The following is a 14,696-nucleotide window of genomic DNA, read 5'->3' as shown; positions in this document are numbered from 1 at the left end:
AGCTTCGATGTGAACAATTTTTCTGTAAATCTTCGTGTTTCGGACGTATTAGTAACATCTAGTTCTTTCTTTCTTTTTAAAAAATTCTTAATTTTATTTATTGTCCGAATTTACGTCCCAGTTAGCACGTGGTGCAACAATGATTTCAGTAGATCCCTTCGTGCCCCTTCCCCGTTTAGCCCCTCCCCCCTCCCACCACCCCTCCGGCAACCCTCAGTTTGTTCCCCGTATTTATGAGTCTCTTCTGTTTTGTCCCCCTGCCCGTTTTTGTATTATGTTTGTTTCCCTTCCCTTACGTTCATCCGTTTCGTCTCTTAGATTCCTCCTAGGAGTGAAGTCATATGATTTTTGTCTTTCTCTGACTAATTTCACTCAGCATAATACCGACCAGTTCCATCCACGTAGTTGCAAATGGCAAGATTTCATTCTTTTTGATTGCCGAGTAATACTCCATTGTATGTATATATATATATATATATATATATATATATATATATATATATATGCCACATCTTCTTTATCCATTCATCCCTCGATGGACGTCTGGGCTCTTTCCATACTTTGGCTATTGTCGATAGTGCTGCTATAAACACGGGGGTGCATGTGTCCCTTCGGAACAGGACACCTGTATCCCGTGGATAAATGCCTAGTAGTGCAATTGCTGGGTCAAAGGATAGTTCTATTGTTAGTTTTTTCAGAAACCTCCATACTCTTTTCCAGTATGTTTTCCATACTGTTTTCCACTGGTGGCTGCACCAGCTGGCATTCCCACCAACAGTGCAAAAGAGTTCCCCTTTTTCCACATCCTCGCCAATATCTGCTGTTTCCTGAGTTGTTAAGTTTAGCCGTTCTGACAGGTGTGAGGTGGAATCTCATGGTGGTTGTGATTTGTATTTCCTGGATGATGAGTAATGTTGAGCATTTTTTCATGTGTTGACTGGCCATCTCGATGTCTTCTTTGGCAAAGTGTCTATTCATGTCTTTTGCCCATTTCTTCACTGGATTATTTGTTCCTTGGGTGTTGAGTTTGGTAAGTTCTCTATAGGTTTTGGATACCAACCCTTTATCTGATATGTCGTTTGCAAATATCTTCTCCCATTCCATCGGTTGCCTTTTAGTTTTGCTGACTGTTTCCTTCGCTGTGCAGAAGCTTTCTATTTTGATGGGGTCCCAGTAGCATTTTGTTCTTTCTCATGTATCTTAACTATTTCTAATGAGTGCCCTCATTTTACAACACCGATGTGTACGAGCAGAATGACCACATATACTCATGTCTATAGGAGGCTTTTACTACCATGTGGTGGTAGAGAACCTGGTCTGACCTGTGGTAAAGTCAGCATGGTGTATTAGAGTGGGAAAGAAGAATATTAGAAGGTTAGGCTAACTTACCATACCATTAACTAGCTCTAAATCTTTGGGACTCGGTTTCCTGATTTATAAAATGAGGGGATTAGATTAGATAATCTCCAGTCTTGATTTTAGGTGGGAGCATAAAGATGAGCTGTTCCATACCAGACTTGCACGATTATTTGTAAACCTCTCATGTGTTGTACCGTGAAGTTTTCCACGGCAATCACAGCTCTATACTTTACAAGTGGCTTAACTCTGAAACCTATAAATCAGTACATTTATTTCTGTCATAGTATGTGATTCTACATACGTAAGACAAAAGAGATGTATTTTAACCCTTCCTAAGGGTATAAGTAATTTTATTTTTTTAATTTGTTTTTAATGTTTATTATTTTTGAGAGGGCGGGAGAGAGAGAGAGACAGACAGACAGACAGATAGCGTGAGCAGAGGAGGGGCAGAAAGAGAGGGAGACACAGAATCCAAAGCGTGGCTCTGAGCTGTCATCATAGAGCCCGACGCAGGGCTTGGACTCACGAACCGTGAGATCATGACCTGAGCCAAAATCAAGAGTCGGACGCTCAACCGACCGAGCCACCCAGGCGCCCCAGGGTATATAAATAATTTTAAAGATCAAGTCTTTTATCAAAGCCAAATTCTAAAACCCACTCAATAATCAGCAAACTACTTAACCTTTTAAAAAGCTTTATAAGAACAAAAATCCCCACTAAATGGTTTAAAGTTTCTAACCCCTAGTCCTTATTCGATCTAGTTCTTGAATACAGATCTTTAGAAGACGTGGGCAAATAAAATCACGTATACTCATTTCCATGTTGCAACAAAATTACCATTTGTACTGTCTGCATCATATCCCACGGAGTTGATGGAGTTGATGCACTATGGTAGTTTTAACCCTTCCCTACTGTAATTAGTCTCTGATGCATTGAGCTCTGCACAGTGTTGCAGTGAGCACGGCTTCATATACAATTTTTTCCTTCTTCTGAGTTATTTTCTTAGGATAATAAGCTCCCTTCACGGTTTTTGAAACAAACTGCCAAACCGCCTCGGGAAAAGTCTGTCACTGTATCTTGCCACCCATGTGAACGTAACAGCCTCACATTATACCAGCAAAACGTTAGCAGGCACTTCCTCCCTCTAGTTTTTGTATCCACGTCTCTGATAAACCAGCATATGAAATGCCATCCCACACCACCTACGTATTGCCTCTCTTGACTTGTCCCTGTACTTCCGATGCCGTGGTGCTCTTTCTGACGTTTCTCTTTGTTGGAGCAACCTGGGGCCAAAACCTAGACTTCCTTCTCTTTCCTTCGCGGCTTTTGCTTACCTGTTTTTAAGGTGTGCCTCCAGATCACAGCGCTGCATCACATCTTGGCACACTGAAGAAAACGGACACAGCACTAGCAACTTGTCCAGAAGCTTGTGAACCAGAATACTAGACTTCTTACACGACTTGAAGTGCAGCCGTTTCCGGTCCAGCGGACAGAAATCCTTCTCCTGTAAGAAGTTTCTGAGGCACTTGGAGCAGAACGTGTGTCCACAGGGGGTGTCCAGTGGCTGCAGCAGAGGCTGAAGGCAAATATGGCAGACCAGGTCGTCGTCCACCTCGTTCTGGTAATTGTACAGGTGGTTCTCTCGTGTCCAGTGCTGTTGGCCGCATTCGAAACACAGAGGGTTGAAGGAGGACGAAGAGGTCTGCTCCACGGACACCAGCTCCTCACTTGTCGTTCCCATTGTGAGTCAACCAAAGCGGTCTCTGTATCTTCATACGTTCGACTTCCGCGTCAGGTGTGGTTACCGGACGGCGATGTATCTGGCTCAAACCAGGGTTTTTCTGGACAGACAGAACAAACCAAAAAAGGAATTACTATCGATCAAGGCAGGCTAAAAAGTGCCAATACTGGTTGACATCTTTCGTAAAAAAGTAAAGTAAAATAAAACAAAACAAAAATAACTACATCGGGTGATAAATTAGCCATGAAAACCCAACAAGTAAATTAACGAATTTGCCAGCTGGCTAAGAGTGACTTGTGTTGCCCAGTTCTCAGTGAAAACAGAACTTGTGATTAAAAGCAAAGATGCCACCTACGGTGAGACATAAGAAAAACTCCGTTTGTTTTACGGACTGAAATCCTCCAGTACTTCACTGCTCAATGGTAGTTTCTAAAGCCACTTAATCTACGCAGTATGATAATAATGCAAACTGAGGTATACCGCGCAATGCATTTGCATCTGTCGTCTCAGCCATGGTTCTTTGCTTCTGGTTTTATGCACTTGCAAGGCAATACCAAAAGCTGTCTTTGCAACGTTGTCTCAAAGATAATTCGGTGCCTGTTTAAAAAACGACCTTTGGGGGCGCCTGGGTGGCACAGTCAGTTAAGCGTCCGACTTCAGCCAGGTCACGATCTCGCGGTCCGTGAGTTCGAGCCCCGCGTCGGGCTCTGGGCTGATGGCTCGGAGCCTGGAGCCTGTTTCCGATTCTGTGTCTCCCCCTCTCTCTGCCCCTCCCCCGTTCATGCTCTGTCTCTCTCTGTCCCAAAAATAAATAAAAAACGTTGAAAAAAAAATTAAAAAACAAACAAACAAACAAACAAAAAAACGACCTTTGCCCCGCACTGTTTAGAAAATACGGATTTCAAAATATGTACGATTTGAATATTCTCTCTCTGTAGCACAGTTTATAGAAATATACGACCGTGCGGCATACATAAACAGCATCTGGGCAAACTCCATAAAGTGCAATACTCTTTTATGCCATTAGAGGAAGAGGCCCACTGTAATTCAATTAGATAACATGTGTTATAAATTACGATTCCACCTCCTATTATTCCACACTTCGATTTGTTCTTGCTTACTCAAAGCAGCATTGTGTGTGTGTGTATGTGTGTGTGTGTGTGTGTGTGTGTGTGTGTGTCTCTCCTCTCCAGCCTTAAGACTCTCATGACGGCCTCTCCCGTTTAGTGCGAGGCTAGTAAGGAATGCTCCCCTCCCCCTCCCCAGCAGCACCGGGGGGTTAAAAATCAACCCCAAAGGCAGCAGCTGTCTATATTCATCTTCTGTAAATATTTACAGCCTCCAGTATGTGCCAAACACTGAACAAGGAGACGGGAGAGGTAGAGAGAGGACAGTTAAGAAAACTCATTATTAAAATTCAGTATAGTCTAAGAAAGCATCATAAGCATCCTAAGAATGCTGTTACGTGAATACGGAGAGAGATGAATTAGGTGGCATCTAACTCGAGTTTGGCTTTCGAGCCGGAAATACTTTCCAAAGGGGGAGAACGTGCGCTCTGAGTCGGGACAGGGCACGTCAGCCAGACAGAGCCGGGCAAGAGCCTCTCTGCAGTCTCAGGGGCTTCTGAGCACAAGACACGCTTGAGGAGTACGTGGCAGATCAAAACATCCAAGGCCCGACACACTCAGGGCGGGGGAATCACAAAGCTCGGGTCTCCCCGCCCTAAGAACGGAGAGGGTAGGACACCACGTTAATGCTCCCGACATTTGTTTCAATGACGAAATTCTCCTCCCATCACACTGAGGCACTTACTATTTTATTTATTTGGAGTATTTACTAGAGAGACAACATTAACATTTCAACCAAGGTGACAAGAACGGCCATAAATTATGAACGGATGGGACAGGATTCAGAGGGGAGGACTGATCTGCGATCAAGTGTTTGTTTTGAAAAATTACTTGATAAAGTAACAACAGCAGCAGCCTGTGATCTAGCCTCGTATCAGTACCAACATGAAGAGAGCAAATGCTTCTTGTAACTCACGAGGCTGGTTCTTTACCCTCTGGGCATCATAACTGGTTAAACGTCAGTGCAGGTCTGTGAGATTAAGGGGAGAAACATCATTTGTCCCAGGCAGACAGACCGGGTATCCTACTACAGAATGTACCCAGACTCTTACTCCTGACCCAATTAGCAAGAAAATTCACATATCCTTGGCTCTTCTTTCTTTGTGATAGTGTTTATTCTAATTTTTCTCTTCCTCGGGAAAATATACTGCAATTCTAGCCTCCCACATAATGACTAAGGAAGCATCTCTCTTCAGACTATTACGTTTTAGCTATTTTCTAAGTCTCTACATGACTTTTCGTTCTTTGATTATTTATCGCACAATCTTTTCATGTGGAAAAATAACACGTTCCCATTTGAAATACCAAATAACAGCATTATCTCCACCCCCGAAATACCTCTGCTACCATGAAACAAATATTAAGTGAAAAACTATCATGTGGAGATCGCTAACATGTGGTCAGCATAGAAATACTGATTAAAGAACTGTGAGGCTGTATAGCATAAGCAGTTAAGGGCACATACTCAAGCCGGTCCGTGAGGGTTCAAATCTTCACTCTTGTCACTTACTAGCTTTGTGACCTTCCCAAATGTCTCTGTGTCGGCTTCCTTCTCAGATGGAAAATGGGGGTAATAATAGTGCCTATTTCAAAGGGCTGATAGAATAAATAAGTGTGTGTGTGTGTGTGTGTGTGTGTGTGTGTGTGTGTGTACAACAGAGCCTGGCACATAATAGGTGCTATATAAGTATTAGCTATTATTACTATCATTAAAGAAACAAAAGTTCAGACAGATTTTATGATTTGCAAAAAGCCAAACAACTTATAATTACTTGGTAAGAGATAAGGGAGATAAGTCTAGTTCTTTCTCGCTTCGAAATAACCCAAAAGTAAATTAAGTAATTATAAGAAAGAAGGGAGGCATTTCATGAAAGCCTTAGTGTATGAATTTTGTAAGGACAAAGGCAGCCTGATCCTGTCTTTCCAACCCCTAATCCCATCCCTCTACTCCCAACCCGGGCAGATGACTTCATTCCTTCTTTGTGTGCAAATCCACTCCAACACCTTATGTACCACTTCTCACACTAACCTATGAGGTCCTTAAGAGCTGGACCTCCCACGGAGGGGCTCAGTAAATGCTCAAAGACCACACAAGTGACAATTTGCTTGAGCACTCTTGCTACATCTAGGTGGCCAGAAGCACATCTATGTTTATAGGAGGATATGTCTGTGTTTACATATACTTTCGATTTCAGATATTCTGTGAGCACAATCTGAAGTATTAAAATACGTTAAATAAATAATAGTCTTAAATATCTTTCATAATACAAAGATAAAATGTAGTATAATGTGTATCTTTACAAAACTATGTCATCTGTTTAGCTAATATTCCAGGAAGAGTAAAGAGACAGAAGCTATTAAATCGGCTGGGAATATTACAACACATTTTAAATAATATCTTGAAAAACAGGCAGTACAATGGAAAGGGAGTGAGAAGGCAGTATTTTCTACCTGATTCCAGTTACAAGTAACAGGCTTGCTCTTCCTGCTGAGACAAGTATATCCTGGTACATCACAGTTACTCTCAGAAGAGCTATGGTTTTTCTTAGTCAATTTGCAAACTCCAAAACTGTGTATTATTCAGATGTCTCCTGAGGTTATTTTTAACTCAGACTGAAGGAATCCTCGGGGTCCCTAACCTAGGAGATCCAGCCCAGGGAAAAGACAATGAGCTAAGGATTACCAGCACAGTATGGTTGGATGGGAAACTCCTATGGCTCCTTTGACTCATCAGCGCCGAGAGGCTCAGACTCTCCTTACGTGTCCTTCGGGCAAACTCCTACTTAGACTACTTGCTCTGTCGAATCCCTTCAGCCTCCTTCCTGGTCTCGGGGACGTCTCCCTTCCCTTACGACCTTGCTGCTCTTTACACATACCTTCATTTCAGCAATTACAACATTTGCCTTCTTGTTTATCTGTCTTCTCAGCTCTCTGAGGGTAAAGATAGTATCTTCTTTATCTCTTGTATTCCCCGTTCTTGGCACATATCATGCACTAAAAAAAAAAATTTGTTCTCAGGCTCATGCTTGAGCCTGAAATGTTCAAGAGTCCTAAAATGTATAATATCGCTATATAAATATATAGGAGAAAACCTTGCACGTTTTTTATTCACGGCACTGCAAAGCAGTCAACATACTGGACCTTGCTCTATGACTACAGAGAATAAGACATTACTTCCTTTGGCCTCTAAAAGTCTGAGAATTTTAAAAAGTTATTTTCTTACCTGATGCTATCAACACAAGAAACTTTTCTTTTTAAAAATTTTTTAAATGTTTATTTATTTTTGAGAGAGAAAGAGCAGGGGAGGGGCAGAGAGAGACGGAGACATAGAACCCGAAGCAGGCTGGCAGCACAGAGCCCGATGCGGGGCTCGAACTCATGAACTGTGAGATCGTGACCCGAGCCGAAGTTGGACGCTCAACAGACTGAGCCACCCAGGCGCCCCTGAAACTTTTCTTATTGTATATGTTACGGACCAGTTTTGACAACCGCCTTCGTACAAGGCAGTGGATGTCAAACTTTTACACCTAAGAAACCCTTTACCCACTCTGGACAAGTCTGGCGGTTTCTTGAAGAACTAACGTGCAGCTGCTGTTCAGCTTATTCCAGAGAAATGAAAACTTACATTCACTCGTTAGCCTGTGCATATTTATTTGCAATGGCCCCCAACTAGAAACAACCCAGACATCCTTCACCGGGTGGGTGGGTAAACAACCACGGTACATCTGTACTACAGAACAGTTCTCAGCAATAAAAAAGAATGAATTATGATTGCTACACACAACCTGGAACTATCTCCAAAGAATGATGCGGAGTGAAAAAAGCCAGTCCCGAAAGGCTGCGTACATTATTCCACTCAGATAATATTCTCGAAATGACAACGCAATTAACTAAAATCTTGAAGTATTCATTTGTTAATAAAACAACAAACCTGTTACCTGTCAAGATTCTTATGAAAAATAACATTTCTTTTTCCAAAACAAAAAATACAGTGAGAAGAGAGGCAGTTGTTGTTCACCTCTGCAAACCTGGAGTCTCAAATCTGTTTCTGTTTTCAATCTGTTGTGAGATCACATGCATCCTCTGGAAACTCCATTAGACACTCATCAGAGAATGATGGTGGAAAAGGCAGATAATGTTTTAGCATCGCTGGGGAAACAGTTTTGACCTCGTGGGCCCAATGGAAGAGAGTAAGGGATCCCGGGTCACACTGTGAGAACGAGTACAGAGCACTGACGGGTTCTGACAGTCTTCTTTCACAAGAAGTACCAGTCAATAACCAACACGACTTTCAACGAAGACACAAACTCAAAAAGGTAAATTGTTGAGATGAGCCTACACTGGGGGCATCTGTCTTTCCTGGAATAAAGTTCCTTTCCCAGAGCCTTTTCCTACTGCAAGAAGCAGGTCTTATTTAGCTGTACAGAAATGCTTAGCATACTCTATGACAGCCTTACATAAATCCTGTTCTTAAATTAATCAAAACTTATTTCCTATTCCGTGTCGCCAGGAAAACGACCAAAGAGCAGTTTCCAACAATTCCACATATACGATTCTCTCATTTTTCTATATAAAGCTGTAATTCAGCACACTTAGCTATTCGTCTCTCTCTTCCTGTGGTATTTGAAAAACCATTTTAAAATTCTTAAGATGCAAAATATAAATTAAAAAATAAAACATAAAGTTCTCAAGGTGCCACTTGTAGTTATATGTACCCTATTTAATAATCCAGAAAATTAATAAGGTGAGCAGAAAATGCTAGAAGCTATGAAACTTAGGCTCTAAGCTCTACGCCAGCTGGGTAACTAGGTCACTACGTAATTAATTCTTTCATTCACCAAATGTTTATCCAACGTCTACTATTTGTTAGTATATCATATATATTCCGAAGCCTTGGCTTCCTGCGTATAAACTGTCAGCTTCTCCTAAATACTAATTGATCTCTCTCTCTCTCACACACACACGCACGGAGTTAAATGTAGACCTAAAATTCTTGTGATTCTTTTTTCATATATAACCAAATACTTAGTGATAGGTCATAGTTACCTTTTAGTCCACACATTTGTTATTGCTTCTGTTAATTTCAATATCTTATCCTATGAAATGGAGGTTAAATTGTGGCTAGCAGAGAATGAACAAGTCTCAAATGTCCGTCTACCTTTAGTCTTCTAATTTTGAACCGTTAAGCTATACCGACAAACTTTCAAATGCGAAAAAAAAGATAAAGGCCAAAACCAAACTGCATTACCTTCCCATTTCCTACAGGCCCAGATAGTGATACTAAAGCTGTATTTTATTTTATTTTTAATGTTTATTTATTTTTGAGAGAGAGAGAGAGAGAGAGAGAGAGAGAGAGAGAGGGAGAGAGAGAGAGCAGGGGAGGGGCAGAGAGAAAGGGAGACACAGACTCCGAAGCAGGCTCCAGGATCTGAGCCGTCAGTGCAGAGCCCGATGCGGGGCTTGAACCCACGAACCGCGAGATTGTGACCTGAGCCAAAGTTGGAGGTTTAACCAACTGAGCCACCCAGACGCCCCCGAAAGCTGGATTTTAGAAAGTCCTACTAAATTATGTTACCTTAGAGTAGTTTAAAAACAGAATTGATATAAAACTATTTTGAAAAAGAAACATACCATATGGAATGCTAAACGTGTCTGGACGGCTAAGTATCCAGACAAACCTCTGCCAGTAACGAAAGACCTCTGTGGAAAGAACTTTATTCCAGGGAAGATAGACTCCTGCAACACGTGGGCTCTTCCCACCTGCACTCCTTACCAGCCAGCTGAGTTGGGGCAATGTCTAACATCTTGGTGTCACCAGTTCCCAAGTGTTGCACATACCTGAACGATGCAGGGTAGGTGGTGAGAGGGAGCCACCGTTTTTACTGGTTCGGTTTTATCTCAGACTTGACCTGCTGGGTATCATTTAGATGCTTCTTTCTATTACATTCAAAGGCAAGTATCCTGATTTTATTAAATTAAATCATCTGTGCTCTTCTAAAGGATGAAAACTTTCAAACATTTAACTTCCTGCACAGTAAAATGCAGAAAACACTTGTTTTCAAGCGACTGATAAATTCTTAACTTGAAGGTCTTTTCAAAAATGCCTAGCTTCAGTGATCGTGGATCGCAACTTCTCCACTCACTCTCAATTACCCAAGGGAGTGAAAAGCATCAGAAGACTCCCTGGAGTTAGAGTTTGCAGCGTTTGAGGTCTGGGTTCAAAATCTGGCCCTCTCACTCACTCAGTAGCAACGTGACGCCGTGATGTGCACAGCACTTAAACGTCTATAAATCTCAGGCTCCTAGTGTGTAAAACAGCGATGGTATTTTGCTTACAACATAGGATGACTGTGAAGCTAAAAATGTTACAACAGCCAGAAAGAGAAAGCAAGTATGACAGGGAAGGCACAGCGCTGGGAGGAGGGGGGCTTTCTAGGTGGAGCCATCAGCCAAAAAGCTCACTGTGAAGGTGGCACTTCACTGAAAACCAAAAGGAAGTAACTGGCAGGCCACGCAGGTATCTGGTATAAAGACGCCTGTTCCAGACGAATGCAATAAATAGTAAGCATAAAGGCCTGGAGGGGAGAACGTGCCAGGCGTGTTCAGTGAACAGTCAAGAGGCCAGCGTGGAAGACACGAACAAGGCAGACAGAAGAAAACGGGTCAGAATGGTAACTGGGGCTAACTACATCTTGCGGGCTTATGGTACAACTTCGGCTTTTACTCTTAAGTACCTCAACAGGATCGCTGTGGCTGCTATGCTGAGAAGAGGCCAAAGGTAGAAGCAATTAGGAGCCTACTGAAACCGTCTAAGCAAGAGATGACTGTTGTAAGAACCAGGCGGACATGACTGAGATAATGAGAAGCGACTCCGTCCTGGACGTATTCTGAAGACAGACCGATACGATTTGCCAAAGAATAAGATGAGCGTGTGGGCTGATACGGGGCGGGGGGGGGGGGGGGGGGTTAGAGGTCAAAGGCAGGGGGTAGAGGTCAAAAATGATTCCAAGGTGTCTGGTCTGAACTGGAAAAAGAGAATGAACGTCACTGAGATGCAAGTCTGTAAGAGGGTAGCTTTAATGGCTATACTCAAGTTTGAACATCTTAAGTTTGATATGGCTATCAGATCTCCAAGTGGAGACTCTGAGTAGGCAGCTAACTACACCGCCTGGCTCAAGAGGGAGGATTGGGCCGGCGATACAAATTTAGGAAGCATCAGTGTATGGAAAGCCATCAGACAGGAAAAGATCCCCAAAGGAGAGTGGATGAGTGGTAAGTGGCAACGAAGTCAGCAGACTGAGTCCTAGGACATTCCAGTACTATGAAGAATGGGAGATAAGGGGGGGACCAAACTGAAGGGGAGTGGCTGTCAGGGTAGGAAGGAAATCAGGAAAGCATGGTGTGCAGAAACCAAATAAACCAAGTGCTTCAAGGAGGAGGGAAGAATTGACTGTGTTAAATCCTGCCGGCAAGTAAAATAAGATTAGGACTGAGTAAGCCTTGGATTTAGCAACATGGAATTCACCAGTGACCTTGATCCAGAGTTTTGGTGGAATGAGCGCAAAAGCTTCCTGGAAAGAGTTCAAGAGAAAATTGGAAGAGAGCAATTAGAACACAGACAGTTCTTTTCAGAAATTGTGCCAAATGGAAAAGGGGGAAAATCTTGAATCCTGGGATGAACTGGAAGACTATCCGAGGTGATAGCACGTCCTGCTCCTTAACCAAACCTCCATATGTACCAGTTTATTACTGTATTTACACACAGCCTTAACTCCTTGCTCCTTGCAACAGACCTCCTCCTTTCCGATCTGCAGATGAACTTCCCTCTACCTGGGCTCCATATCCCATACCTTTGTCAACCTTTGTCAGTTTTCTCCTCTCTCTCCCACCTCTAACTCTCTCCCCTCCCCATAAAGGCAGTTCACGTCTCCACAGTTTTAAACGTGAAAACGGGAGATCTGTCGACTATTACCGCTTCCCCCACCTTCATTTCACCGCCAGTATTTCTGGAATGTGAGACCATGAGTGCAATCTCCAATTTTTTACACAAAGAGCTTCCAATCTCCACCAGCCCAAGACTGCTTTTGCGGTCTGAAGTGTCTAACTGCCAGACCTCCTGATCACTTCTCAGGGCCAGCTTCCGCTTTACCTCTCTGTAATTTACTAATTCCTCTCCTTGAAACTCCTTGCTCCCTGGGCTTAAATTATACCAGTCTGTTCTGGTTCTCATCCAATGTACCACTGTTTTGTGACAGCCTTGCAGTTATTTCCTTTCGGCAAATGCTAAGAAAGTGAGGTTGCCAGGCCCAGTGAAAAAGTTTCTGGTTTATGTTACTAAACTGCCCTCCCAGAGAGCCAACAAAATTCTGGCTCCTACCAGCAATGTAGAAGCATGCTAACTTCTCTCAAACTGTTCTAATCCTGGTTAATTTTATTCTTTTTTAATTTTTTTTTTTTTTAACGTTTATTCATTTTAGACACAGAGAGAGACAGAGCATGAATGAGGGAAGGTCAGAGAGAGAGGGAGACACAGAATCTGAAACAGGCTCCAGGCTCTGAGCTCTCAGCACAGAGCCCAATGCGGGGCTCGAACTCATGGACGCGACATCATGAACTGAGCCGAAGTCGGTCGCCCAACCGACTGAGCCACCCAGGCGCCCCAATTTTATTCTTTTTAATATTTATAAATCTGACCATTGAAAATACAAGTGTAACATCTCATTTTTCCTTTAATTTGCATCTCTTTGGCTGTAGCTAACTTCATATGATTATTAGCTTTAATTGTCTTGTGAGGGGCTCTATATCCTTGGCCCCATTTTTTTTCTATTGACTTTTAGTCTCTTTCCTGATATGAACTCCATATATTAAGATAAAAGCTCTTTATCAGATCATAATTTCTTTTCCCAGGCATCCCGTGGGCCTGTGTGCCCACTGACATAAAGAAGTTGTCCATTTTCATGCAAATGAATACATTTTTCGCTTTAAACATCCTTCCACTACTCTTACCCCTCCTCCATAACAAGATGAGATAAAGATATGCCTCTATTTTCTTTATTTGTATAGTTTTTAATAAAATGGCTACCATTTGTTCCGAATACACTCTGAGAACAGATCTACCTTTATTTTTCTCCCAAGTTATTAAATAATTGTCTCAGTTCCTGTGTATCTGACTCACACTTATGTTCAAAACCCATGTCATTATTTCCCTCTAAATGATCCTATTACCACGCTTCCTAATGGCACTTCTAGACGCCCAGTACCCTTTAACTAGAACCAGAGAATCCTGTTTCTCTCCCTCTCTGCCTCGTTTTCCACCCCCAGTCACCAAGTTCCCACCGATTTCCCCCTCCAGAACGTGGGACTTGTGCGTTCTCTACCCTCCATCCCCACCACTCCTCCCAGAGCAGGCCACATGGCTTGTCGCACCTGTCGTCTTACTAATCCCTCGACAGGGATCCCAGTCCCGTTCCTCCTCAACTATCCACCCTTTACAGCACCAGCATCCCCACAACGGTGATCTTCTTTTCTTAACACCCTTCCGTAGGCTCTGACTGCTACCACAAAGCGAAAGCCAAATTCTCCAGCTACCGAAACCTTCTACATCTGCCTCCTCTCGTTTCACCTCCTGACACGATTCTACACGTTCCACCCTCCGGCTGCGCCAAACTACTTACAACTTCCTGACCTCAGCAAGTCCTCTCTCCACTTGGAAGGCCCTCTCCTGCCTTGCTGAGCTGCGGAGCCCCTGTCCACTTAATGGCCAGGTCAAGTGAACCCTCTGCTACAAAGCTCTTTTCTCATCCACCCAAACAAAATCACTCGTCCTGTCCCTTGCGCCGCCATTTTATTATGACTTCATTCGCTCCTCACTGCTGTGGTAAAAGCAACCACTTGCCGGCATGTGTCTGCCCTACAGGACCTCCCTTAAAGGTCAAGTACCGTGTCCTGCATCACTCACAACTCCAGCATCTCGTAATGCACCTGCCTGCACGCGGTTAAGAACAATCTCAGGACTGAGAGAGAGAATGCTTTCACCCTGCCTCACCAAATGTGGACTCCACCTCTAACGTTTTTATTCCTACTGCCTCTGCTCTAAATCAGGTCCCCGTTACTACTGTAATCGTACCTCCTGTGTCTCATTGCACTTCCCCATCACAAAAGGTGATTTCATAGCAGACAACGATGATTCTATCGTTTCTCTCCAGGAAAAAAAAAAAAAATCTCTTTATAGAAGAAAGGCCTAGTGCCTTAACAGGATATGTCTGACTCTTATTGCCAACCCCTAAGCCTCCAAACTCTGTGTTCTAGCCAGAAGCTTCTTCAAACCACTCGCTGAACGCATATGTCATACCACTATGCGTCCAGGGACTGCTAGTTTGTCTCTCTTCTCTGACAGTATCTTCCAGCGTCTCTCCTTCCTTTCTCTCCCTGACCTCCACCTCGTCTCACCTACTCCGTCCCGCTGCACC

The 14,696-nt window shown here is 43.1% G+C and overlaps 1 protein-coding gene across 2 annotated transcripts in view; it reads right to left on the bottom strand.

The window, feature by feature from the left end:
- The window catches only part of LNX2 (ligand of numb-protein X 2), an 81,004-nt gene that overhangs the window by 34,321 nt on the left and 31,987 nt on the right, over nt 1-14,696 (bottom strand). For both annotated transcript variants that reach the window (XM_058689031.1, XM_058689040.1), the window contains exon 2: nt 2,694-3,200. In XM_058689031.1, coding sequence (XP_058545014.1) covers nt 2,694-3,100 — 407 coding nt within the window. In that variant the 5' untranslated portion in view covers nt 3,101-3,200. The remainder of the gene's footprint in view (nt 1-2,693; nt 3,201-14,696) is intronic.

This window comes from Neofelis nebulosa, chromosome 1 (assembly GCF_028018385.1).
Source record: "Neofelis nebulosa isolate mNeoNeb1 chromosome 1, mNeoNeb1.pri, whole genome shotgun sequence".
In the NCBI taxonomy this organism is placed as follows: Eukaryota; Metazoa; Chordata; class Mammalia; order Carnivora; family Felidae; genus Neofelis; species Neofelis nebulosa.
This window is presented reverse-complemented; position numbering and strand designations above follow the sequence as displayed.